We start from the raw sequence: 27,675 nt of genomic DNA on the forward strand, positions 1-27,675 counted from the left end.
ACAGCAGCATCTCAGCCAGTCCTCAGTGATCTGAACACATTCAAATTCATTTTCAGGAAGTGCATTAGAAGGTGGCTTGCAGATCCTTTTCTTTCTGAGAAGGTCAAAAATCAGTTCCCAGGCATGTGCTTTCAGTACTTTGAAGGAACTTACTGATGGCTTTCAGATCATGGTGTGCCTGATGGAATCAAGTGACAGGGGAGAGAGTGAAAAAAAATAAAGTAAAGCCACATAGATACATGTCCCATTTTCATCCTGAAACTAGACACATATTTTAAAAGGGAGGATTCAAACAAGTGAAAATAAAGTGGAATGAAAAGAAAGAGCAAAGTACAAGCAAAAGGAAATTAAGGTATTGCACTAGGTGTGGCACTGAATCTTGTACCTATGGTGGCTGGATTCCCTAGATAGTTTGGGCACATCGTTGTTTGTAGCTGGCTGGGTAGATCTGTTCAGCACTGAATACCTCACTGGAGTTTCTGACTTCGTAGGTGACCATGGATACAGAATATGAAAAAGATCACATCAAAAAGCTGCAGGAGCAGCGTATGTCTATGCAAAAGAAAACCTTCACCAACTGGATGAACAATGTATTCTTCAGGAATAATGTAGGTAGTTCCTCCACTTTGGGGCTTTTTCCAAAGTTTTTTATTTCACACTCTCTCTTCTTTTCTATGTTATTTTTTCACACTTCTCCTACATGTCATCATTAGATATGTATGCAAGCAAGAAAGGCTTTGACTAACCATAGCATTCCAGCCTGTATCTTTTATCTCACATCTATCTCCATTGCTCATATAATCCTATAATCATGTCACTTCTGTGATGTCCATTGTATCTTGTAGATCTTCCCAGAGTATGATCTTTATCTGTTCTTCTTCTAAGTATATAAGTAAGTGAAGTATTTGCAAGTGTTTGGGTTTCCTGAAACAATGTCCAAATTTTAATTTTTCAGCCAAAATTTAAAGATTTTCTACTTTGTCTGAGATTTCTGGATACTGATCTGTCCAGGTTGCATTACTGCTCCTTGGCTCTGAAAAAGCTGCTTTAGGTCTAGCCAGTTCAGACATACCACTGTGCAAATACAGATCAGTTCGTTTTCAGGAAATCTGAGACTTCCAGAAAGCATCAGAACTATTGCACAGTTGATTTGCGCATGGAAGGCAACTCCAACCTATTCCAAATGTCACCAGATGTACTTCACATAAACGCATTTGGGGCACAAGTGATGGATCATAGCAGGGAATTACCGGGGAACAATTCCATTCTCTGGAGTCTGTGGTTGATATTAATAACAATGCACCAAGTAGGGCCAGGCCTCTTGTTTCTTTTTTTTTTTTCTTGTTTCTTTTCTTTTCTTGTTTCTTTTTCATCACCATCGTGGATGTTTCAGTATTAGGTGCTTTTTTTTTCAGTGTAATGTCACAGCTTAGTGATTGGTGTACAGGTAGCATCAGAGCACAGCAAACTTTTAAATTAATTTTTCTTAATATAAAAGAAGAACTACAAAAGAAGTTTCTGTTCCCTGCAGAAAGTTAGACTTTCATGGTGTAGGAAGTTATCTCTGTATCGTTACAGATGAATGTATACACTATCATTTTTAAAACACCTTTGAGTTCAAAGATTAAAATGTTACTCTTAACTTCCTTGACAGCACTTGTTTGTGTATCATAAGAGTAGGGGAAAAAAAAAAAAAAAAAAAAAAGAAGAATGAGAGAGAGAGAGTTTTGCAAGCCATATATGGTAAGAAATGATGCAGAGATTGAGAGTTTATCAAAGTCTTAGGAATGTAGTTTCAGCTTTTGAAAGCACGCTTTAACTTGTCAGGTTCATACTACAGGACACTACAGTATTTTCAGTTGCACTGCTGACTATTTAGAGTCTAGCAATAAGGATGCTATTGGATTTAATTTAAGTAATGTGCAGTTGGTATCTTAATCCAAAGACTGTTAGATACAACAAAGCTATTAAAAATTTATCAGCGGCTGGGGCATAGAGCAGATATGTGAAGGTAGTCTCTTTACAAATAAACTAAAATGGAGCTATTCTTCATGAATAAAAGTTCCACAGAACATAGCAAGTTTAGCTTTTTAATGATAAGATACTACAGGCAGAATTTTAGACCTATTTAATGTACAAAAGAAAGTGGAAGAATGAATAAATAAAGATAGCAACTGAACAGGGAGTTCTTTCATGCGGATGATGAGACAGGAATGTTGTCAGTTCTTGCTCCGTACTAGGTAGAGACTTAAAGTCTCTCTGAGCTCCTTTTTTGCTTTCAGTGATTTCTTGATTATCTAGAAAACGATCTGGTCTGGAATTAAAAGATATGTCTCCACGTTACTCATTCTTTTTCTTTTTCTTTTTTTTTTTTTTTTTCCCTTGCATGTAACTATGCTCTGAATTCAAAAAGTTACTGCTTCACTTCAGAAATATTTGGGGGGGGGGGAGAGAGGCAAAAAGCTTATTTACTGTGAGTTCAGAATCACAGTATGTTGTTACTGGGTGTATGATAAGGTCACCTCTGGATAGCTCGTGGCATAAAGCCAGAAGGAAACACCCTTGCTAGATCAGAGTACACACTGTGTCATGGGGTATCACATAAGCCTTCAGTGATCTCACTACCGGCAGCAGTGAAACACTTTTCGAAAAAGATCTTAATCTTTCACATAGTGACTGAGCTTAGTATGAGACTGGCTAAAAATATGGAGACTTTGGATAGAATCTAACCAGGATGTAACTTTGTTGAGACTATGGGCCAAAAAGGAGCCACTGAATGCAGCAAACCCGCAGATAGGTCTTCTCATTTCCTTTGTTTTGTTTCACTTCACTTTGGGATTATCAACACAAATTTTAAATGAAATGCTTTGCTCAAAAATTAAAAGTTGAAATGATTTATTTGAACTGGGAAAAAAAAAAAGTCAGCACTTCCAAAATGTTTGATTTTGAAAATGTTGAAATGTCTTGCTGGTTTTCAAAAGATTTCCTCCCACTTATCCTGTTTTTGGTGTTTATTGGTTCAGTCATTTATTCGACTTCAGCCCACAGTCATAAATAATGTCAGTCTTTCTGTATATCCATTTGTAGTGAATTAAGATTCATCAGATAATCCACTTACACTTCACATTTATGCAATGACCAACAGTAGATTCAGTGAAACCAGCAACAAGGTGTTTTTTGCTTATTCCTTAAAGTAGTGGGCAGTGTGGGCTGGCTGTTCAGCCCTGCAGGCCAAACTGGCTTCAGTACTGTGTGGCTGGTCTTTGCAGGTAAAGGTTGTGATAGAAGATATTTATACAGAGTTGAAGGATGGCATTTATCTCATGCAACTCCTGGAGCTACTCTCTGGAGAATCTTTGCCCAGACCAAACAGGGGAAAGATGAGGGTGCATTTTCTGGAGAACAACAGCAAAGCCATTACATTCCTGAAATCAAAGGTGAGTAAGTATTGATATCACAGATGACTACAGTTTAGAAATGTCACTAATTAATTATAGTACTATGTTCATCATCATTTTCCCTTCTGATGCACAATAACATGTTCTTTGCATACAGGGCAGGGTTTTATTTTCTTTAAGTCTTTAGATTTGACTTTTTTGCTATTCGACTGACATGACTTATACGCATCTAATGTCCAGCAAAAAATGTCACACCTAAAGGAAAAGATGTCGCATTTTGAAATGCTGATTTTAAATACTATTTCCCTACTAAGAAATTAGAGAAAACTGCACTCAAAATCTGCATTTTCATCATAGAAAGGAATTATTTTCTCAAATTCACATTTTCTGATGGAAGTTTTAGTCATGTGAAAAAATGTTGACCAATTTTAATCTTAGAGGAAAACTGCAAAACGAGAATAAATGAACTGAGGAAAAAGAATATGTGACCGGTAAGAGGGCGATCAGGGCTGTGGGAGAAAAAGGCACAGGAAATACATTCAGGAGATAGAAGGTTATTCTGCTAGATAAACTTTTTGTTTTATTCATATAACTATCTCAAGCTTGATTTTGTTTCTTATTCTTTGGAATTTGAGAAATAGAAGCAGAATCATCCAAAGTCCCAGCCCCTTTCCCAGATACGAGAGGATAGCTGTAGGCTGTAAGAAGGGTAAGACAAACTCATAAACATTCTTGGTTCCCATGGCAAAGAGGGTTACTAATCCTTCATATCTGGACAGCTTCTTAAAATGGTCCCTGCATCCTATGGTCATAGGATAAATGTTCTCTGAAGTCTAGGTAATTCCTGGAAACTTGTCTACAATTTCTGAATTAACTTAAAGGAATTTGTCACACCAGTCTCATCCCCACGGAGGTGACCGTGCAGACAGCGGGAGTCGGCAGGGTGTTCACAGACTACACCCCCTTGCTGTCCCGAACTGCAGCCCTGCCTGCTGCCTGGGCAATAGCAGGGGAAGCCGTGGCTTGTTTCGTAGGCACCTGTGCTGTTTGGTGAGCCACGAGCTATGCGCCAGCTAGCTGGTCGGACAGACAGATCTGAGTCTCTGAGCTTGCCCTGCAGCCATTCCCTTGCAGAAATGGGGCACCAAATCATGGTTTTCTCCTTTACTTACCCACCAGTTTTCAAAACCCTTGCAAGAACTTTAAGTCTGTGAGACTGCCATCCATTTGCCAGGTTTTTACTGAGATTCAGCTTCGGTGCACATAGGAGCTGGAGCGGGGTGAATGTGGGAATTGACAGATCTATGGACAAATAAAGAGATCAAATAAAACCCCTTTGCTAAGGAAACAGCCGAAACATTCTCTTTACATACGGTTTGCTACACAAATGTCTTCTTCAGAGAACTGGATGTGAATTGTTTCATGCTGAACAGATGTTGGTTTATTAGCAGGTGCAAGTAAAAGTGATTGGGCCTGAGAATATCGTAGATGGCGACAAAACCTTAATCCTGGGACTTATCTGGATTATCATACTCCGATTTCAGATTTCATCTATCAAACTTGATAAGGTAAAACAGCAAGAAAGGCCCATTCTGATGATGTTTCCTGCCCATTTTGATCATGTAGATCTGGTGTCACACAGTGATTTGCATGTTTACTAGCACCTGCATACAAATATCTAGTCCTTTTGGCTTTATTTAGCCAGGAATTTCTGAAAGAAATTGAATCCATTTTAGAGTTTCTCAAAGATAGAGAAAGCAATAGCTTGGGATATACGAAATATTCATGTTTTTTACCCTCTTTCACTAACTTTCTACTGGCTTTGACTCTAGAAAGAATTTATTTGAGGAAAATTCTTTCCATATTTGAACTATATGCTGATTATTTGCTCTTTTACCAAAGAAAAGCTTTCTGTTTTTAAGAAAAGTTAGTTTTATATAACCCTTATTTAACATGTACTGTAAGTACCTGAAAAGTAAGATTCTATGAAGATATTGTGAAATCAAAGTTAGTAATTCTAACATTGGATATCAATACACTATGTTTTGTTTTTGAGTTCTAGGCCACAGCTAAGGAAACAAATAAACTGAGCTGAGCTTTATGTCTCTCCTGCTTGTCACTTGATTTCTACAAATCTTGTAGAAAATAAAAATTCAGAAACTTTTTAATACTTTCCTTTCAAATTATAATTTAGGAGTTCACTCAATTAACTTTTACATTCATGCGAAATCATTCTACTTTCACGGTAGGTCTAGCCAATAAGTGTGTTAAAGATGTTACAGCTGTTAGAGGGGATTTGAGAGCAGAATGGAAGTAAAACAAAGAGAGCTTTTGGGGGAGCATAAGCACAAACTCACTGACACTACTTCCATGTGCTGTTCACCCTGATTTTTCTCTTCTTTGCCTTCTTCGCAGGAAGAATTTGGAGGCAGAGCTGATTTTCTATTTGCCAATGAAGCCTTACTAATCTGGTGTCAGCATAAAACCGCCAGCTATTCCAATGTGAATGTGAAGGACTTCTCCAAAAGCTGGAGTGATGGGCTGGCCTTCAACGCACTCATTCATGCTCACAGGTAAGAGCTGATGGATCACTTCAAGAGCAGTTGCTCATTGCTATTTCCAGCTCAGGCACAAGTTGTTCCATGGTCCAAGTTCCCTGTATTTCACAAAATACTGTAAAATTGTCTCCTTGCCCTTCTCATGGAAAACTCTGCTTTTTACGTGCACATTCCCTCTGAAGAAATAAGGACCAAAGGCTTCCTGCTTGGAAGTTCCTTGTGTTGGAGGTAAAATGGCATTTCCGAAGGAATATCACACATCTGAACAATGCTGCCAAGCTGTTATTTGGTCGTAGCCTGCCTGATCGTGTTTCAGTTGCACTTTTACAAAAGTTATTGATTATTTTAGAGATGTTTCCTCTTGTACAAGCTTCATGAGCATTCACACTTTTTGATTCAATTGTAACAGAGTAAACAACCTCTCAGTCTCTTTTTTTCCTCCCTTCTCTGGCCCTCAGAAAACATTTGGAGAAAACAACCCAAGGCAAGAGAAAAAAGCCACCTGTAAAAGCCCTGCTAGCAGTTCTGCTCCATCTTCTGGCAGGATGGGGAGAGCCTTTAGTTTCTCTAGGTGGGAGTAAGCTGCCTTCTTAGAATTGCTTCACTAACACATTTTGGTTTTCACCAGCCAGTGAAGATGAGAGAAACAAAGTGCAGTGATCTGCTGTGGGGTGGTGGTACTTCAACTTCATAAAAGGGGAGGGGCTGGAGGATTTTTTTCCTCCAGTGAAAGTGAGGTTTGCCCTCAAGTGAAGCTCAGAGTCAGAGTAATTTCAGAGTTTATGTCACCATTTCTTACTCTAATTAACAGTTTCTATTTTATCATCTGAAAGAACTCTAAACATAAATCTCTCTTCCCCTCCACCCCCTGTTCTTCTCCTTGTCCAGGCCTGATCTTATCCACTACAGTTCCCTGCGGCAGGATCAGCCCATCAAGAACCTGAACAACGCCTTCAGTGTTGCAGAGAAAGAGCTAGGAATCAGTAAACTGCTGGATGCTGAGGACGTGGCGGTCCCCCACCCGGACGAGAGATCCATCATGACCTATGTGTCACTCTATTACCACTACTTCTCCAGATTGAAACAAGGCCAGACAATCCAAAAGCGACTTGCCAAAGTAAGGGCATCGCTATCTTTAAAAGTTACCTCTTATTTCTATCTCTGTTTATGCTTTTCACTTGCATAAACTTAGATTTGTTTCGGAGATGTTTATTAGTGCAAACTCAGCTTCAGGGTCATTTGACCTGAATTAAATGGCACGGTCATTTCAGAGATTTTTTATTGTCACTTGAATCTTGAGAAGTGTCTGTAGGCTCTCTGACCTCTAAAAGGTTGCATTTATCTCACTGGAAACAGATCCCTTTTTGACCTCACGTTTTCTCTGAGGGCAGATATGCTTCAAGGAAGCTTGAAGCAAACAGATCTCACTAATCTTGGGAGTATTACAGCTAGGTAAAAATAGAGCTAGTCAATAATTTTCTGATTTAACAGGAAAGATTATCTCTTATTCTCTTTGAATTTTTATTTCCTGTAAAAATCCTCATCCTTTCTTTCTAACTCCATAATCAGGTGTAAAATGCAAACAAGGGCATATAAAGCGGAAGACTGTAAAAGAAGGGGGAAAACTCCTGAAGAAACAAAAGAAAGAGGAAAAAAAAAGAATTGTTTTTTTTTTTCTGTTCTCATATATATATATATGTGTGTGTGTGTATGTATATATATATATATATAGTTTCACATGATTATGATTTGTATTAAAATTACTTACACCCTTTTAATGGAAAACTGAAGGAATTTTGAGTATTTTGAGTAGTTCTAGCCAAAAGAACTTCTTGTGGTTGTTCCACTGAGGACTGCTTCCCCTAGAGAGAATTTCTTTTCTACCTTCAAAATAATACATTTTGTTTTTGTCAAAACACAAGACAAACAGCCTGCCAAAAATCTGCATGCCCGGGACGGGGCCTGCGTGATCGTTTGCGTTCAAAGAACAGGCTGCCTTATTGGGGGTTGGGGGGTGGCATAGAAGGCACAAAAATCAAGACTAGGACTTCCTGGTGATGACAAGGTGAAAAGGTTCTGCAAAGCAGGGTCTGCTCAGCTAAGTAGTTTGGGACAAGAACAAGATGATTCTGGGCCATATATTGGTAAAAGTGATGTTCTCTGATGAGAAGCATGAACTGGAGTTCAATTAAATAAAGACTGGGCATAAATGAGGAAAGTGGGCAGTAGGTTTTGACTGGACTCCACCTGAGGCTCTGAGTTTTAACCTGGAGATATTATTTCAGTTGCCTCAGAAGAAAGAGATTTTCTTTCCCATTTTGCTTGAATTTCATTCTTCATCACACATAATCTACCGAGGGGGCGCTTGCAGAGTTTCTTCTGAGACTTTGAGAGTTATTCCTTATACCTGAAATAGAATACCTTGGAAATGTCTTAGGAATTATTTCAGAACAGAGGAATACGTTTCAGAACCTCCCGCATCACACTAAGCTTTCCTAGAGTCACCAGACTTGTATTGGGGGAACTCTAAGGATCAGACAGAGCACATCTTTGTATGTTGGGCAAAAACAGAAAGAATATTTTTCACACCTTTTTTGTCACTGTTGTTGCACTCCACAGATTTTTCCTCTTGTATAGGCATATTTATTCTTTCTTTGCTCTCTCTCTCTCTTCTTATCTGCTTCCTTTTCTTGATTTGTCATCTTTGACACTTTTACCCTGTCCCTAACATTGCTTTCCTGTCCTCTTGTGTTTCTTGCACTCATAAGCATACAGAAGGAAAATGAGACAGATGTTAATCTCCTCATGTCCTTAGTGCCCTCAGATAGGCAGCTCTGAATTTACTAATAGGATTGGGGAGTGAGCCTGAATGTGTCCGGGAAGCGTTTGTGCGGAGACTAAGAGGGTGACCAGGATGACAGAGCGAATCGGTCCAGGGAGGTGAATCTCCCTCCCCCCAGCCACACAAAGTGGCCATGCATTTACTAGGATCTTTCAGCGAGAACTGGGTACGATGGCAGAAAATACAGAAGGGAGCCCTGATGCCATGGGCTGCTTTTCCTACACAAAAGGTTGGTGCTGTTTTACTCCTCTTTCAGCACGGTGACATTTACTCATTGCCAAGTGCACTTTTTGATAGGTAAAAGCAGATTACAACTTACAGAGCCTGGGTCTTTGCTCAGCGTGCCATCTCCATTACTAATCTGCCTGCCTGGAGCAGATGGGCTCTGAGGAATGCTAGAGGCAGACAACATTGTTCAACATTAACTCTGATGTCTGCAGGAGAGTGATTCAGAATGAGGGCTACTGAGTTAGAGTGAGGAAAAAATACTATATAAAAGGATGAAGATAGAAAAATATGTAAAATAGAGAGAAAGGTTGGCTTCATTCTAACACTTTTTATTTAATTATACATTTAACTCTAAATATTTGTTGCAGAGACAGTATTTACTTGAAGTTCACATAACTGCAGGTCTGACCACAGATGAAGCAGATAAATGTCCTAGACTTGGAATATCAGTATTGAGTCACAGTTAACCCCTGTTTGGTTATGATGAATTCTCTTTCTCTCATAATTTATATAAAATGAAACAGCTCTAACAGAAGAGATTGAGAAGGGGCTGCTTGACTACAGTCTGCAGCAGGGTTGTGAGAAAGCCAGGATGTGACTCAGGCAAAGGAGGAACTTGTCAGACACTCTCCTGCAACTCAAGACAGTGAAGCTAAGAGGGGGAAATTGCACATTAGCAGACAGGATGGGACTGTTTCCTCTTCTTTTTATAAAAGAGAATGGGGAAAAAAACCTTAGTTATTTTTTCCACTATGAAACATGGATTCTGAATCCTCAGTTTGGGATTCTTGCTTTCTGGTCAGCCCACACATGTTGACGTTCTCCATACACGTGCTGCCAGTATTGTCCCCTGTTTAATTCCAAAATTAACCTTTCTTAAATAAAAACAAAATGAGATATTAAATAACATTAATTTTACAGTATTTTATGGAATATATTCTAGGACTTCACCTAGCCTCAGATGTGACAGCCATCACCACATTGATTAAAAAAATGCGATGACTTGTTAAATATAACTTTCCTGACATATATTGCAGGTCATTGAGATCCTAAACTTGATTTATGAGAACGTTGCATTCTGCTCACCCACTTTGTTCCATTCTGCTGCTTATGTGGTTTGTAACTCCATATTTCCGTTACAGATCGTGTCCCTCCTGAAGGAGATAGATGACTTGAAGCTTCAGTATGAGCAGATGGTCTCTGACCTCCTGAGATGGATCAAACAGAAGGTGATGGAACTGGATGATCGTCATTTTCCCAACACTCTTCAGGAAATGTGGCTGCTCATGGCCAACTTCAAGACCTTCCGCACTGTGGAGAAGCCCCCCAAATACCAGGAGAAGGGTATGATTGAAGCTCATCTCTTCAACATCAGGACCAAGCAGAGAGCCAACAACCAACGACCATACCTGCCTCCAGAAGGGAAGACACTGCAGGATGTGGAAAAACACTGGATTATCCTGGAAAAGGCAGAGCACAACAGGGGAAAGGCACTACAGAAGGAGATGTTGAGGCTAGAGAGGCTGGAGCAGCTAGCTCAGAGGTTCCTGAAGAAGGCAGCCCTGCGTGAGTCCTACTTGGATGACATGAATAAAGTGATTGGGAAGCAGGACTTCTGGCCAGAGAGTGCAGACAGGATGGAGGCTACAAGTAAGAAGCTGGAAGCCATTGCAGCAGATGTATTCCCCAGGAGGGAACGCTTCACAGATTTGGCTGAAATGGCTGCAGTCATCAGCAAGGAGAACTATCATGGCAAGGACCAAATCAAGACAAAGTGAGTGAGAAGTCATGGGACTGTGTAGTGGTGGAGGTTAAAGTTAGTCTTGATATGCTGTCGAAAGAAGAAAGAAGAAGAATTGTAGCTATTTACCTTGACCCTCCTGAGTAGAACTGGCCAGAATTTCTTCTACTGATAAACAGTTTCAGCATATAAATGTTTAATTTAAAATTTTTTTTTCTTGAATGATCCATAACTCAGGCTGATTTCTGGTGACAAATAGTTTTGAGATATTTTAATATTTTCATGAAAATATATGCTCTGCCAAAAATCTTATTTTCCATGAAAAATGCTTAAATGGATACATATTTTCCCCAAATCAACACATTTCCTTTTCATTCAATAGTTTGGGAGGTGCAGATCAGTTCAGGCACAAAATCTTCCAGTCTCACCAGTTTGGGGCAAATCTTGAGAAATCCTTACTTCTGTGATTATCAGTATATCCTTATTTGGAACTGGCTAAAAAAGCAACATGAAAAGTTTTTATTGTGACTATTCAACACTTTTCTAAGTTCAGACAAATTCAGAAGCATATGGGAAAATTGAGAAAAATAATTATAAAAGAGTAATCCAGATTCCTTATGAAGTCAGGTTCTGATTCATGCTATTTTTTGGATTAATTTTTATTTTAAGTGGCCATTTGAAGATCTCATCTTTTTTCCACTCGTCTCCACTGTATCAGACAAAAGCAATGCAAGATGTCAAGTGTCAGAATCCATAGAAAATCTCTAAAATAAAAATTCATTGACAATTGATATGGTAGTCAAAATTTCTCCCCATATCCACACTAATTAAATAACAGCCACGCAGTGATCTATCCTGTGATCTTGGCCTATCCTCCTGCCCCGCTGGCAGGAGGTGTATGTGTTCATTTAGCCCCTTTAAAACAGTGAACACTTGGGACTCTTCTGCATGCTGCCCAAAGCATGAAGTCTTTGTTACAAGTGGGTCCTTTCTCTCTCTTCCCACACAGGCAAGACAGCATTTCAAAACAGTGGCGGGATCTTCTGGATCAGCTGCAGAGACGACAACACTCTCTGGGAGCAATGCGGGAAATTCTGGGCCTCCTGAGGGATACTGATGCCATTACCGAGGAGCTGAAAGAGTTACAGGTATCAAGCCCTCCCTGCCAACTCACAGCTCACATTATTATCAATGTGCATCACTAAAAAAAAAAAACCCCATATTGCAGGGACTAGCATGGTCTAGTCTGCTCTCCTGATGCTAACTGATGAGTCTATCAGCTTTAGAAAAAAATCACCGTTTTTATTTAGATGCCTAACAGTACATTTCAGTTCCTCATTCCAGGTACCTACATTAGAAAAAATAGGCTTCATTATAGGACTCTCTGTAACCGGAGCCCAATACAGTATTACTAGGAATGCACTGTAAGTTCATATTATATAGTAAAATAAAGAATTATTTAAAGATAAGCAATACTTGTAAGATATGAATCTATCTGTCCTAGTGTTTTGTCAGGAAAGAGCAACTAACAGTAGTGCTATTGGAACCATGCTAGCTTAAGGATATGAAAGAAGAAAGATTTATAAGTAAAATAATATCCTACATTAGAATAATTGATACAATTAGAAAGAGAACAAACGTTCAATCATGCAGTATCATTGTCAGGACAAATAAAATATTAATTTTATTATTTATTATTTTATTATTTGGATTGCAAAGGCAAGTAAGTTCCTCAAAGAAAAATAATGCCATCAAAGCATATCATAAAATAGGATATCGTAGAATTCTCCAGATAAAGACTGTGAATCTGGCTGATTATGATTTAGTGTATAGGAAAGGTCTATTCCTCCAAGAATGCTGAGACTTTGAGTGCTTAATCAATAGAATAACTTAGATGTGAAAAAGGACTCTTGTTTGAAGAGATCATTGCTTCCAGGGTAGTAGATAGAAACTCAAGATTGTTGACACTATCCTGTGAAACTGAAAGAAAAGTATGAATGATTCCTCTAATTAGGCAGATAATCTTTACACAGTTGAAACTAGTTTTTTTTACATTTAAAAGTTGAAGTTTTTAATTGATGTCTTTATATTGGGCTCTTAGACGACACACTGCCAATTCCATTGCTTTCTCACTTTGTTTGCAGGCGCTAGTGAATTCGCAGGACTGTGGGAAGCAGCTCTTGGAAGTAGTAGATTTGCTGCAGAAGCACAACCTGGTTGACTCACAGATCTCTTCCTATGATGCTAGACTGACATATATCACCCAAAGGACAGCAGAAATCAGCAAGGATAGCACAGTTAAACCAGAAGTGCTTTATGCAAAAGTTCAGATGCTTCGTCAGCTGTATCAGAACCTTGTAGCTCTGAGCAAGACACGGTAGGGCTGTGCTTATGGCTCTTTTCTTACTGATTAGGATGGTCAAGCAATCTCTTTTAAATCAGAGGACACAGAGGTCCCAGCATTCAGAATTTCTCATTTCCCCATTTAGAAAGGCATAACACAAGCAATTTGTGTCTTCATTACAGCTGACTGAGAGGGCTCACTAGCTCTCGTAGCTGAAAAATAGCTTCATTCTCAGCATTTATTTTGTCTTGCCAAATGTGTAGTCTGGATAGCATGTTGGTTGACTCCACATCTCCTAAAGGAAGCAGGGAATTTAATTTCAGTTGCCTTATGAGGAGGTGGGAAATTTCATTTTGATTGCTTTGTTTTCATTATCAGCATTTATTTTGACTTGCTGAGCATGTAGTCTTGCATATGTTTGACTCCTCATCTCCTAGAGGAAGCAGGAAATTTAATTTTGGTTCATTTGGTTTTTTTGTGTGGATAAATTAAGCTATGAGAAAGAGGAGTTACAGGCATTCAAACTTTTTTTCTTCTAAATTCTGAAGCTCTTTGATAAAGATATTCTGTACCATTATCTCCAGGGAATCCCATTTCTGACTGTGATATACTGTTTCTTTCTTTGTTTCAGAAAATCTCAGCTAGAAGAAGCCATGAAGCTTTTTGAATTCTTTCGTGACTGCAAGGAGGAAGAATTATGGATCTCTGAGAAATGGAAGCTAGTGAGAACGACAACATTAGGGAGAGATGTCAGCCAGATTACAGCCTCTATTCAGAAGCACAAGGTATCTTATTTCACTGGTGGTCTTTTCTTTGCATTATAGCAAGACTTAGAACATCTATGTCCTTTAACTTAGTCAGTACAGCACTTAGTGTGCTGTGAGACCTCTTATATCTCAAGTGTCAGGACCAGCGTCTAGAACTCTAAAAAATGTATAGGATGGAGATTTTTTCCAGGAGGGGAATGGAAGGGTAGGGAAGTCATATGTTTGATACTGGACTGGAAATGTGGCCTGAACTGAAAATCAGTGGGCTACATATTAGGAGAGGAAAAGGCTGTTGTTTGTGTTTTTTTCTATTCATTTTCCCTGGGCAAGAGAGGTGGCAGACTGTTGGGAAAGAAAGAGGTGGTGAAAAAAAGACTAGTCACTGAAAATAGCAGGTAGGATGCCCCATGGATGGCATCATGTGAGATGATGAAGCACTTTCCCTAAGTGCTTGCTGTGGGCTACTGTCAAAAGTTTAGCTATGCGAACTACTGCTTTTTTTTATGGCAAAGGATCATTGTAAACAAGCAAAGAGACATCTAGAGTTGAGAACCCAGTGATGAAACTGAAACAGGAGCCTCTTCAGTAACCTGAGTATGCGTGCGTGTGCATCTGTTTGTGTATGCTGCTTATAGAAGGTGTAAGGCAGCTGGATTGATGGACAACGAAGTATCTCCCTCAGAGTAGCAGATTTCATGTCAAGGGCAACAAGTAGGACAGTAACTTGGCTGGGGAGAGGAGTTGTCTCATGGCTCAGGGAAGAGTCCCAGGCACACATAAGGCAGAGGGCTCTTAGAAAAGTCTGTGCTATAGTAGCCCCTGCTTTGCTCTCAGCTGGTGGTGAGTGACTTGTGCTCGCACATCTTCCATCCCTCTGCTAGGCTCTCGAAGCCGAGTGCAACTCCCGCGGGGCAGTTTGTGCAGAGGTAATGAGGAGGGGCTGGGAGCTGAGCCAGAAGAACCACGTGCACGAGGAGGACATCCTGAGGCAGACAAACAACCTCCAAAAGTTGTGGCAGCAGCTCCAAGATGAAGTGGCTGATCGCAAAAGCCGTCTGCAGGCAGCAGCTCTCATCAAACAGGTCAGCAGGGCTTCACTGTGGCACATGGTGCCAGGGATACAGACGCCGGTCAGTCCTGCCTTGTGCCCCCGCAGGCAAGATAATGGGGGAGGAAACCTTCAGGCTTCAAAAAATGATTGCCAGTGGTTCAGGCTCACCCCTCCTGCAAGCCCGGCAGGCGGCAGTGCCTAGCAGAGTACCTCAACCGGTAGTTGATTTCAGTGAAAAATGCTATTGGAAGTAGCTCACGTAACGCTGCTGATACAGTCTTTTCTGAGGGTGGAATCTGCATAGCTGTACGACATTTTTCTAATATTAAAAAAAAAAAAAAAAAAAAAACAGCAAAACAAACGTGCCATATGGCTTGGATCTGGATCATGAATTTCCCAAAGTCTGGGAAATGCTTGACCTTGCCATGGTGATCTGCACAGCTCTGTTGCACACACAAACACTCACACAGCTGTCGACAAAGAGCTCCTATAAAACAAATCACAAATTGCATATCAGTATCTCAGGTATTCTTATAATTGCCTCTTTCCTATTTTTTTTGCATGGCCTCATAACATCATTATAATATCGTTTTATTTTCTTCTTTCTTTTCCCTTCACTACTGGAGGTTTCTTTCTGTTGTATTTTTATTCTGTAGCACAATGTTTTGTTTTGTTTTGTTTTTTCTTTTTTGCAATCATACCCAGGCAGGCACAATTCATGGAAAAAGAAGAAAGTTTTTATTGTAGACTCTGAATTCATTGTTCATTGTTAGGTTAGTCCTTGGACCCTTCAGAAAACAGCTGTTGTTGAAATCACACAGTCTTCCCTGTGAAATATTTTATATTGCCAGTTCCTTTTACAGCCGCTATTGAGCAGTATAAGGGTTTAGTTAATTAGATGTTTTCAAAGAGTTATAGAGGGCAATGGTTGAATCTAATTTATGCACAATGATTCAGTGAATTACCACGAAAAATATCACAGACTTAGAGCTCTAGGGCCCCCTTATTCGTAGCTTACACAACACCTGGAAGTAGCCCCATAGCTACAGTTCTAGTGGAATTTCTGCCTTGCTGAGGATGGTTTTCAAAAGAGGCAGGAGGTTGGTATGAAGCTTCCAGGATGAAACCCTGTGTTTTCTTCTCCCGTGTTCCCTTCAGTACTTTGCTGATGTTGATGAAGCACATTCATGGCTGCAAGAAATACAACCCCTTCTAGCCAGCAAAGACTATGGAAAAGACGAATCCAGCGCTGAAGCGCTGTTGCATCGGCACTTGCGTCTGGAGAAGGAGATTGCAGCCTACTCCTCGGAGATGAGGCGCCTGAAAGAGCAGGCCAACACTGCGGCAGAGCAAGCACCAGCCACAGTAAGTACAGGAGGGGTTGTATCATATTTTATTCCTTTGCTTTCTGTCTAGTAGAGCTGGCTAGAAATTTCCCACAGAATATTCTTTCAAGTGGAAAGTTGTGTTCTGATGTTGTCTAAACCTTTTTCAGTAAGGCCTGTATTTCAACAAAATTTTAATTTGTAAAATAGATTGAAAAAAATCTTGTTAAGTTTAAATCAATACATTTCAGAACAGAATATTCTATGTTTTAAAATTAACTTCAGCTGGTGATCATTTTCTAATTTTACATTAGATCCTATGAAATGTTTTTGAGTAACGCAAAATGTTTTTATTTTGCCAGACAGAATTTTCCATATAACCCAAACAAGAGTCTTTTTGTTTTTTTAAGTCAGTAGGAAATTTGAATTGAAATTGAAGCAAATTTTTAAGTGACAGATAAGTTCATTGGCCATTTTTAGCTCATCTATTTAGTGTTCTGTGATTTGAGATTTAGGCCTCTTGCTGCCACAGGCTGAAGAAAGTGAAATCCTAGAAATAGACTTTATATTATTCCTCTCTACTGGTCCTCACAAATCCCTCTGACTCTTTACTTTCATGACAGTATTCACTTCAATCAGCTGTAGAAAGTAGACATCTAATCTAAACAGCCTTAGAAATTCTTTTAGAATCCTAACGCAGTGAGCAGGAAAAATTCATCCCTTCCCAAGTCTGTCTAGGGGAGACACATGGAACGAAGTCGACCTCTACAGATGCCTCCCTTTTCAACTGACTAGAAAGAGAACTTCTAATCAGAGACCACCTCATTAAATAACAAAAGTCAGGGGAGATGAATAACACATTTCACACCTATCTAGGTTTGTTTCTTTGAAATTCCCATGATGTATAGTCAAACCAGCTGGAGAGCTGTGAGCATCACTTTGGGACTTTCCTCTGCTTCATGACTCCAATGTTAATTGTTATTGTAAAAAAAAATATTATTTTATTATATATGTTATTATACATGAAAAAGCACATGACTGAAGTCGATTTTGGGGCAAAATGAGTTTTTTTAGAGAATCAGAACTTGAATGAAAGGAAACATTTCTCTAAAGAAAACTGATATTTTCTTTAGTTAATCAGTTAATTCTTCAAAAATAAAAGTGAAAATAGATTTAAACTAATACAGGAAATGTTATATTTAAAAAGTCAGAATGTTATAGTCTGAACTAGAAACTCTGAATTTTCTTTTAAAATAAATTCTTATCCAAATTAGAAATATTCAGACACTGATTCTGTTAAATTTTGCCTTCCAGATAGTGAAGACGGACGCTCCAAATGACTTAACTCAGAAGACAACTAAGCTGTCATTCAGTCGGACCCAGCCTACACCCGACCCTGCGCTTTCTGGTAGTCAAGACGTTCATTTTGTTCCAGAGAACATCTGGAAGACCCAACAGGAACTAGACTCATTTTATGAAAATCTGCAGAGCATGGCTGAGGTGTGGCATCCCTTCCAGTCTTTTGTGCTTTAACAAAATAGCCAAGCCTAGTGCAAGGCGGAGGGAGCTTCGGGGCTGTACTATCTTCTCTTGTTTACTTCCAGTAATGTGCCCCAGTCCTCAGAGGCAGCCACTGTCCTGGGGGGAACTTAAAGGGCTGAGATTATGGCTGGAGATTTATGTCAAACTGCGTCAAAGCCTGTCTGTTCACTTTGCATTGGCTGAATTCCCACTCACCTTCCAGTCTTTTATATTTCTTGAAGAGTAGATTCTTGGAAGTCATCTGGGTTTTTCTAATGTTTGCTTGCTGCAGCTGAAGACCCATGACAGACTAAAAAAAAAATTTTGTTCTAAGTCTAGGGACTTAAGATGATATAAGAAAATGAAAACAACTGTTATCTACATTCTGCATTTGTTATCTTTCATTCCCACCTGCTGCAATCTTGCTCAAAAGATAAGCAAAAATATCTTGTGAGGGTTATTAAAGGTTCCCAAGATTACTGAGGTAAATCTTCAGTAAAAGCAGCGTGCAGCACTGTGGCCTCGCTGTTTGTCGGAGGCTGAGCTCTCTCTCATGCCTTTTCTCATGCTTTTAAACCCCTGTTGCTCTGGGAAGAGGTATTCTTAGTTTCACAAAACATGTTTTCTTTCAGCAATATCAGGCAACACTGCCAAGCTACTACTAGAATGTGGTGGTTTATTCATATGCAAAGATCATTTTTCTTCAAAAGGCAAGGTAGTTATTACAGCAATACTTAAGTTTCTGTATGTTTTGCAGGACAGAAAGAAGGCTCTGGAGGACATGATTGGATATTACCGGTTCTGTAGCTCATGCGAAGAATTTCAGTCATGGATGAAAGAAAAAGAGAACATTTTCCGGACTCTTCAACCTCAAGCAGATAATGTGGAGGTCATGCAGCAGAAATACCAGGTATCCCTTTTCCCTGCTTACAGGTGACACCTTGTAAATCACACTGACCTTAGAAAAATGGATGAAGCTGATAAGTGAACTCTTGAGCGTCTTTTTCTTAATTACATTTCAAGTTATGGGGTTGTTGTATAGATTGGACGTTCCTTTAGCATAATCTATGCCAATTTTATTGAAGCTGATGTAATCATGCCCCTTTAGCTCTTTTTCTGAATACTTACTGTGGCACAAAAGGCCTCTTTTTGTGTTTTTTGGGGGAGGTTTTAAATCACAAGACAAAAAAGATCAGTGCACTTGCATCACGTTGGAATTAGATATATGTGCATAGACATGTTGTGCAAGTCTGGAGTAGGTCAAAAGGGTTAAGAGGGAACTACATGTGCAGATTTGTATTGTGTCAGCAAACAAATAAATGAATGAAGAGAGGTAAGGTGGAGAAATCAAAGTGTATGACATGCAAAAGTAAAAGATGAGTGCATATGACATTATGAGCATTTTGTTCATAGAACTGGAAAAAATATCAAATTCTGCATTGTTGTTATCTTTTCTATTTTAGAACTTTTTAGTGGAACTGGCTGCAGGGAAGGGGCAGCTGGGAGATATTGAAAAATTAGCTGATAAATATGCAACAAGAAATCCCAGCAAATATTCCGAGATTCAAATTTGGCTGGAAGAGATCAATAGCAGGTAAAGATGCTACTGGTAGAACAGGTATTGTCTCGTGGAGACAGCTGGAGAACTGACCTTTCATGCCTAATTTAAACTACCCTGAGAAAATATCAGTCTGATAAATTTTAACTCCTAGAATTTGTCTAACATTTGCAAAAACAGGTCTTTCCTGGGGGAGTTTTTGCATGTGATTGAAGTTTATTGCATTCCACTGCAGCTCTCTTCAAGCACAGACTGGGAAAACATTCCCATTGCTTACTCAGCAAGCTCTGAATCCAGCAGTTTGCCAAGAAGTAGTAAAAAAATGCCATTTTTTGCATCAAAGCTCAGTGACCTCTTTGTGCACATGCTGTAGCAAAAATGCGACAAGGCAGATGTTGCTGGGGGTTGCTGTGGGGCCCGAGGCCAAGCGAGGGGTCAGGCCAGTACTGAAGAGCCTCAGGGACCAGGTGGAAGGTTCAGCCCCCAAGGGCAGAGGCAGACGGGGGCACACCATGGGGGGATGTTACTTGGGACTGGGCCAGGGGCTGCTCAGGAGCCCGAGGCTGAGTTTGGGAGCATTAGGGGTTGGAACAGGACAGGGTGTGTGTGCGTGGGGGTCCCTGAGGAGTCTGGGGCTGGGTTGGGGTGGTATCAGGGGGGAAGACTTGAGGCAGGCCCATGGGAGTCAGCTCGGGATGCCTGTGAGGGTGCCAGCCCCTGCGCAGCTGTGGGTCAGGCCCCATGGTGCCAGGAGCTGGGGGGATAACAGGGACAAGAGGTTGGCCCTGAGCCCCCACAGCCAGGCCCCCGGGAGCGGGAGGTGCTCTTAGGGCCCTGACATCGGGGTATTTAAATTGCATCAATTTGCATGTGTTGAAGGAAGCACAACACGAACCCGCTTGCAGGGAACACTGAGAGCGGTTCTGTGTGTACCGCACTGCAAGGAGCTGATTTGGTTACATAGATGTCAGGTCTAGGGTGCCCTTTGTAAATATTAAAAGGAACATCAAACCCTGCCTGACTGCGCCAGGTATGTTTGATACCTGCTGTAGATACAGTCCCTCCAGCTGGACCTATAAGACACTGCTAGATCCTGATTTTCAGCGGTGTTATTTACTTGCCTTGTTTGCAAGTAAAACTCTGCAAGAAAACTTGCAGAGTTTTCTGGTCACCTTAGCAGGGTTGCCTTGTTTGATAGGAAATATGCTCTGAGGTTAAGGGTGAATGCTAGTGTTCACCTTTTCAGCTCACCTAAGTCATGATGAAATCTTCCATTCAAGACTTCATCTGAACAGAAAAAGGATATAGCATGTTTACTTCCCTTTCCTTCCTCACTTTCTGACTTTGGCACAGAAGCAAATCTCATTCTGGGTAAAACAGGTACAACAATGTTGTACCTCGGTACAACGGCTACGAGCTGAACCTGTCTCCTTTAGGTGAAGGCAACTTTTAGGGTAGTGGCTGAGGTTAGATGGAAGTAACCAGGTTGTCTCTCTCCAAGGTGGGAACGCATGGAATCTCTGAAGGAAGAAAAGGGCTCAGAGCTGATTGGAGTGGCCGACGTGAAGACATTTCTTCAAGACTGTCAGAGCATAGGGGTACTACTGCAAGACAAGATGGGTCAGCTCACAGGTCTGGAACCAGGAAGCTCAGCTGCTGGGCTGGAGTCAGATAAGCGCAAACTGACTGCAATTGAGAGAGAAGTCCTAGTGATGGAGAGGAAAATTGAATACTTGAGAAGTGTTGCTAAATCGTAAGGAACCTGCTTTTCTTTTCCATATTCTTTGCTGATTATCTAAGTCCATGTTGTAAATGATAGCTATAATGAGAAAGAAACTTGTGAAGTCTCTCCGTCTAGCTTTGTGAAGAACTCCCTTGCCCATTGGAGAGTGATCTCTCCTGAGTGTGTCTGGGAGACTGGCTAAGTGACTGCTCCCAGACTTCACTGTGGTAAGAGAAATCGGTCAATACCACAGGATGGATTGTGCCTCTACCTAACAATTTCCCTCTGCTAATGGGAGTTATTTCCACATTCTGAACCAGGTTCTACTTAGGTCCTGAAACAGGATAATCAAAGGAAGCAAGGATAAAGGAAGAAATATAGCGGATAATTGTGCACTGCAGTTTGAATTTAAAATTTGAATTTAAAGTGCTCTGTTTCTTTAAGCCCTCTATGCATTTACAATAGGAATGAGCCACTGAACTACAACATTACCAGACTCTTCTGAGAGGATGCATTTTCTGCAGGCATGCCAATGTTTCTTGCTGGTGTGGAGCATTTGGTGCCTTAGGTGACTTTCTAGAGCTAGGTCTTTTAAAGAGCACTGGTTCAAGCTCTAAATGCCTGAGGCTGTTCCTGCAATTGAATGTATTTGATTTCCTGTTGCAGGATTAAGGACACCAACCCTGCAGAGAGCAGGGCTATCACGGAGCAGGTGGAAAACATGGAAAGGCTTCTCATAAAACTTAAGATGGAGACCAAAAAGAAGTGGGACGTTCTGCAGCAGGCACAAAATCAGCAGTCCTTCCTGCAAGACAGTCGCAGGCTCCTCCTGTGGGCAGAAGGCATCAGGGAGCAGCTGAGAAGTGAGGAAATGGGTGTGGACGTAGCTTCTGCAGAGCAATTGCTGAAGGAGCATCAGGACCTGTTGAAAGAAATTAGGTCTCAGAAGGAAAGGTAGAGAGATTCTATCAAAGTGGGCAGAGTGGGCTGTTACTACAACAACATTGTGAAGGTGAAATGTGTCTATTGTACATAAATTGTGTATGAAAGTAATGTGGAGGGTTTATTTAAATGCTTATGAATTTTAGCATGAAAAGGAAACTGCTGAACACAAAATCCGTTTAACTTCTACATGTTTGCACATTTACTGTGATGGTGTTCTGTCTATTCAGAAAATGGGAAAGCTTGTTTATGTGTGTTTTCAAACCAAACAGGGAAATCTCCTCACCTGCTATCTCAGCATGTATTCCCACAACAAATGCCCACGTGCAGTTTGTATTGCACAACATTGGCTGGCAGGAATAAAACAAGAGAGAGGAGGAGGGAGGGAAGCTAAAGAAGAAAATGAATCTTATGTAGTCCCTCAGTATCTAGGCATTGCCAAGGGAGCAAGGAACTATGATGAAAGAGAACTCAGATGCTGTCGTGTAATGAGACCTCACTTTTCTTTTCAACTCTGGGAAGATTTGTGCAGCTGGAAGAGCTAGGGCGCAAGGTAATCCACGAACAACCGGGTAACAGTAGGACCAAGGAGGTCCACCAGTCCATGGAGAGGCTTGCCAAGGAAAACAACGAGTTGGAGAAGATGTGGCAGCAGCGACAGAAAAAGCTGCAGGATGGCCTGGAATTGCAAAAATTCAACAGGGAGGGAGATCGCATTAATGCAGCTCTCTCTAGTCATGAGGCCTTTCTCCGGGGAGATGACCTTGGGGTATGTGCAGCAGCTGATTTTCTTTTCTCCTTCCCCTCCCGATCTATGGAGCTGCAACAATTTCATTAATTAGATCAGCTTCCTCATTCTTATAGTCATGGCATATTTGTAAACCTGTCTTTCGGAGCCTGGTTTTATGTTCTCATTCATCACAGTGAGAACTAGGCTCACTGTTTCTCAAAAGCATTTAAAGAAACAGCAAGTGTTGTGACCCATGGCATATACAACTGAGTCTTCAGTTTGGTGGTTAATCATGAAAAAAGGTTCTAGCTTGAACCTAAATGGTATTTTTTCAGTGAAAAAGAATCCTGACTTTTTTAAAAATAAAGCTTTTTCTTTTCACTGAATATTTTTAAGAACACTAAAACAAATGAAAGGAAAAACCAAATACAAGCAATATTCATAAGATCGGTGAAGGAGGAGGTTGTGGTGCCTCATTTCCTTTTACGTTTTCAGCTGAAGCAGTGTGACATTTTTGGGCCAACTAAATGGAATAAATATTTACTTAATTACAACTCTTCATATTGTACTTCCCTAACTGTGCCAGAGTACTGGCATTGCTTAAGGAATCAAGATTTTTCTTAAAAGATGAAAATGGAACCCTAATACTGGAACTAACCTAAGACAGGAGATTCAAACGCAACACAAACCTAAACACACCTGCTGCCAGTTTACAACCCTGAACTTCCTTAGGCATGTGCAAAATGGTTTATCTCCTACCTGAAAGAAAAAGGGAAAAACGAGGTCCCAAATTTTTTCATTGCTGTAGAAACAGCATGCAACAAGAGAAACTTGATCAACTTTTCCTTCTCAAATGCAGGACCATGTAGATGCGGTTCGAAGCCTGCTAAAGCGTCACGAGGAATTCGAACGACTGCTGATAATGCTGAGAAGACGAGTTGAAACACTTAATGAGAGTGGGGTGAAGCTAATAGAGAGCAGACACTTTGCATCTCACATGTGAGTTCAGACCCCTTCCTGCTTTGAGTTCAAAGGGGGAACTAGACAGAACAGGGCTTCCACAGTAGCTGTTCAGCTTTGTAAAATATCAAGTGTGATTAGGTGTGAAATGGAAAACTGTCTCTGAGCCAGGATTCAGCTGATCTCCAAGCTGCTGTCTTCTGGGTGGGAGAGGGAATTCTGAAAAAGATACAGATTTTCTGTGCTTCCAGGATAAGTGAGTGAGTTGTGCTATAAGTAAGTGTGCTGTACTATTTCTGTGCTTTAGTTTAAAAGTGGCATTTGTCAAAACGCTAGAATAATTCTCCCTGTATTATGTTACATACAGTTCTAAGACTTCTTTAATGTAAACTCATTACATACCCACATAATTGAATTTTTCTTCCATTTATCGGTAGAATTACTACCGATAATAAAATAACTTAGGATTAATACATTTGTTGTTAAAAGTCAAAGAGCACTTCACAAAGAAATAACTCATTTTCATCATCTTATGGACCTGATTCTCACTCACACTAAAAGTCCTTTGTGTTATTTTGGAAAATGAATTGTCATCTGTGCAGTTGTTATTGTGCTAGGGCCACTAGGATCCGGTAAGGGGACTTCTGTATAAACAAGCATTAAAAATTCACAGTCATACAGGATCTCTTGGGTCAAAAAGACCATGTTCTTGTGATCATAGGCGATAATGTCTTGAAAATTCCCCAGTGAATTTCTAAAACTGCTCTTAAAATCAGATTTTTTTTCTGGTACTACTACCATTAGAAGACCATTCACAGCCTTATTGCATTTACATCACAGAGAAAACTATTAGTCAAAGGTGGAGTTTTGGGAAGGAGAAAAACCTGGGTGTTCAGTCAAACGTAGGATGACTACAAGTCGCTAATGTAATACAACTATACAAAAGAAAAATCAGAGCACTTGGCAAGTCAGAATTGCTTTCTTGACAAGCCAGCATGGTCATGGAACAGGGCCACATATCCCCTCCCCCTGTCAACAGACGCATTGAGCTAGGTTCCAACCGTATCACAGTCACGGCTACGGTATAACCACGGACGCCTATAGGTCAACTACTGCACTGGGTTTACTGTGTTTTCTGGTAGTATTGAAGAGCGAATGACTGCTCTCCAGCGAAGATGGGAGCGGCTGGTACAGAGCAATGCACAGAGAAAACAGAAGTTGTTGGATTCCTTACAGCTACAGGTAAAAGGACTGATTCTGCAGATTGGGTCAGACACGCATGAAGTAATTTTACACTTGGTCTTAGCACGAGATCAGTCTCAAACTGCTGAGGATTCCCAGTGCAGCTCACTTTATCTTTGGGTATGAGACAGAGAATTTCACTTTACAGAAACAAGGTGATACATTCGTGATAAATCTTACAAAGCTATAACCATAGCAAAATACCAAAGCAAAAATGGAAAGATTCAGTGAAAAATATCAGCTGAGTATTTTATCTACTGGATATGTTCATTTTGCTCACTGCTTAATGTTGTTCTGATTTTTAATCATTTGGCATAAATTAATCTTTCATTGTAGATTAATGCAATTAATGCAATTACCTTATACTATCTGTATGTGATATTTGCACTAGCTGTACTTTCCATGTAGTTTGTTTGTCTATTTTGGCACAGCATTTATCTTTCACTACTGAAATACAAAGTTACTGGAGGGTTGGGCTATATATAATGAAAATATTCTTTCAAAAGTGCAGATATTCATTGACAATTAAAGGCAGCAGATTAGTAAATGTGGTAAAAAGGGACTAAGATATTACTCCAGGATCTCAAGAACTTGTCAATGGTTCAAGATCATAAGTCAGGAATTAAGACTGTTGATCGTGTAGAGCAACTTTCATGTGAAAATATATCACATTTCTAACTCATAGAAAAAAGAAAGAGCTTGATCCTTATTGCAAGGATGCACTGCAAACCCCCACAAAATCAGAAGTTAAACCTATCTAATCCTGTCTGTTTCTGTAAGGAGTTTAATCATAATGCTGCTGAGCTGTTGATATGGATGGAAGAGAAGTACAAGATTGCATCAGATGAATCCTATCGTGATCCAACAAACATTCTGCGCAAACTGAAGTGGCATGAGGCTGCTGAGAAGGAAATGATGGCTAATGAGAAACACTTTGCAACACTGATAAAGGTGAAGGCATTTTTGGAGCTAAGTCTTCCATCTTGTCTCAAGCTCTGTAGCCACTGATCTACTCAAAACAACGATGTGTTGTGTCTCTCCAGAAAGGAAATCAGCTGATTCAAGATAACCATTATGCTGCAGTTTCTATCCAAAATAAGATGTCAGAGCTACAGAAGAAATGGGAGAAATTGTATGGCAAGATGATAGAGCGAGGTGACAAGCTGAGACAAGCTGGGCAGCAAGAACAGCTCATGGAACTGCTCCAGGTTAGGAGGTGGTGGGATGCATAGGGGAGGGATGGCCTAGGAATCCAATTTCTCTGTTGATACAGAGTGCGTCTGTCAAAAAAGAGCAGACATAGGTAAAAGTATATTTGAAGATGTCCTAATCTCAGACAGATCACTGGACTTTGTCTATACTCCCAGGAGAGAAAACTTAATATAAAGCTGACCAAGGTCACTCTGAAGCTTTGAGCAGGATAATAGTGCCAGCAGAGCACCAAGACAAAGCTGTTGAGCTCAGGCTCAGCACTGCAAATGTGTGGCCATCCTGACAAGGCAGGAAACCAAGCAAAGCTCTCCACATGGTTCAGAACTATGCGAAGGTGCCTGCTTGCCTGGAGTCAGTTTGGGGATTGCAGGCACCACACTGCGCTGTCTGTTGTCATCTGGAGAACTGAGTGAGAGGAACATTGTGCTATGAAGCTGTTTCCAAATACAAGCATTTAATGGAACTGCTGTGGTGTTTTAACTACAGTTTTGAGTCTTTGAATGTTGTTTCATATTATGCTACTTAATATATTTCAAAAAGATGGGTTTGGAACAGTGTTCTTGAGTGGCTCAGAAAGAGAAGCACTCAGGAGGCTGTCATCAAGGGATCAAGTGAAAGAAAATGATGTTGCACAGTCAATACAAGTGTACTGTGACCTCCTCTTGGTAGGATGCTAAAAAGAAGATAGAGAAAATTGAGAAAGTTCTTCAGGAATCAGAAACAGGCCATGATTTGCGCTCCAGCCGTGATCTTCTCAAGCAGCACAAGCAGCTGGAAAATGAGACACGTGAGCTAGCAGAGAAAATGAACTCTATTGTGTCTCATGCAAGGAAAATGGCCACTGATCACTTTGATTCCCAGAGGATTCTAGATGAAACACAGAAGTATCTGAAAAGGTGAGATGCAATTCTCTTTTTTTCTTTATCCCCGTGACAAGTTCGTAAATCAATAGCATTTTTTTTGTTCTGCTTTCTAGAAAATGTCTTTCTGTTGATTAGGTTTAACCCACATTCAAGAATCATTCCTCCTCCCAGTTCTACCAAAATTGTGCTTTGGTCTGCACCTATACAGTTGTCTGAGGACCCACCTCAGCCTTTACTATTGGACCTTGCTTCTTGCCTGTCATGTTCCTTCTGCTCTAATCCTTTGCTTACCCATAGGTCATCCAGCCACTTGTTAAGCGATGCAGTTTTCCAGTGTTCAGTAGTGACTAGCTTCATTAAAACATCTCAGGACAAGCCTAGGATTTCAAAAGTGTATATTGTTTGCTGTGTTTGTTTAGTGTTATCGTATTAACCTGCATCAAAAAGTGGGCTGCGATTCTCTTCCTAACAGCACTGCTTAACGGGATATAAACTAAAGCATCAGTAGTGTGTTAACTATATTTCTCTTTAGGTATAGTCTTATTAAATGGAAGATGAGGGTGCTGTTAACTGTCTACTAGCAATATCTGTTGCAGCAGGCATGCTCCATGAAAGGCAGTATTTAGTGTAAGCCCTGTCATCAGCATTACAGTAGTGTACAGTTCTGCTC

General features: G+C 40.3%; 1 protein-coding gene across 1 annotated transcript in view; it reads left to right on the top strand.

Moving 5' to 3' along the window:
* Positions 1-497: 497 nt before the first annotated feature.
* SPTBN5 (spectrin beta, non-erythrocytic 5) overlaps positions 498-27,675 on the top strand; it is a 97,863-nt gene continuing 70,685 nt past the window's right edge. Inside the window, exons 1-22 of the mRNA XM_062575883.1 lie at positions 498-608; positions 3,270-3,437; positions 4,847-4,966; positions 5,814-5,971; positions 6,845-7,073; positions 10,169-10,800; positions 11,777-11,915; positions 12,912-13,144; positions 13,743-13,896; positions 14,760-14,960; positions 16,088-16,294; positions 17,569-17,754; positions 18,533-18,685; positions 19,239-19,369; positions 20,835-21,086; positions 21,723-22,010; positions 22,521-22,767; positions 23,588-23,727; positions 24,831-24,930; positions 25,711-25,881; positions 25,974-26,138; positions 26,812-27,038. Of these exons, the coding sequence (XP_062431867.1) occupies positions 498-608; positions 3,270-3,437; positions 4,847-4,966; positions 5,814-5,971; positions 6,845-7,073; positions 10,169-10,800; positions 11,777-11,915; positions 12,912-13,144; positions 13,743-13,896; positions 14,760-14,960; positions 16,088-16,294; positions 17,569-17,754; positions 18,533-18,685; positions 19,239-19,369; positions 20,835-21,086; positions 21,723-22,010; positions 22,521-22,767; positions 23,588-23,727; positions 24,831-24,930; positions 25,711-25,881; positions 25,974-26,138; positions 26,812-27,038 (4,412 nt within the window). The remainder of the gene's footprint in view (positions 609-3,269; positions 3,438-4,846; positions 4,967-5,813; positions 5,972-6,844; positions 7,074-10,168; positions 10,801-11,776; positions 11,916-12,911; positions 13,145-13,742; positions 13,897-14,759; positions 14,961-16,087; positions 16,295-17,568; positions 17,755-18,532; positions 18,686-19,238; positions 19,370-20,834; positions 21,087-21,722; positions 22,011-22,520; positions 22,768-23,587; positions 23,728-24,830; positions 24,931-25,710; positions 25,882-25,973; positions 26,139-26,811; positions 27,039-27,675) is intronic.

The sequence above is a fragment of the Rhea pennata genome, chromosome 5 (genome assembly GCF_028389875.1).
Source record: "Rhea pennata isolate bPtePen1 chromosome 5, bPtePen1.pri, whole genome shotgun sequence".
Classification (NCBI taxonomy): domain Eukaryota; kingdom Metazoa; phylum Chordata; class Aves; order Rheiformes; family Rheidae; genus Rhea; species Rhea pennata.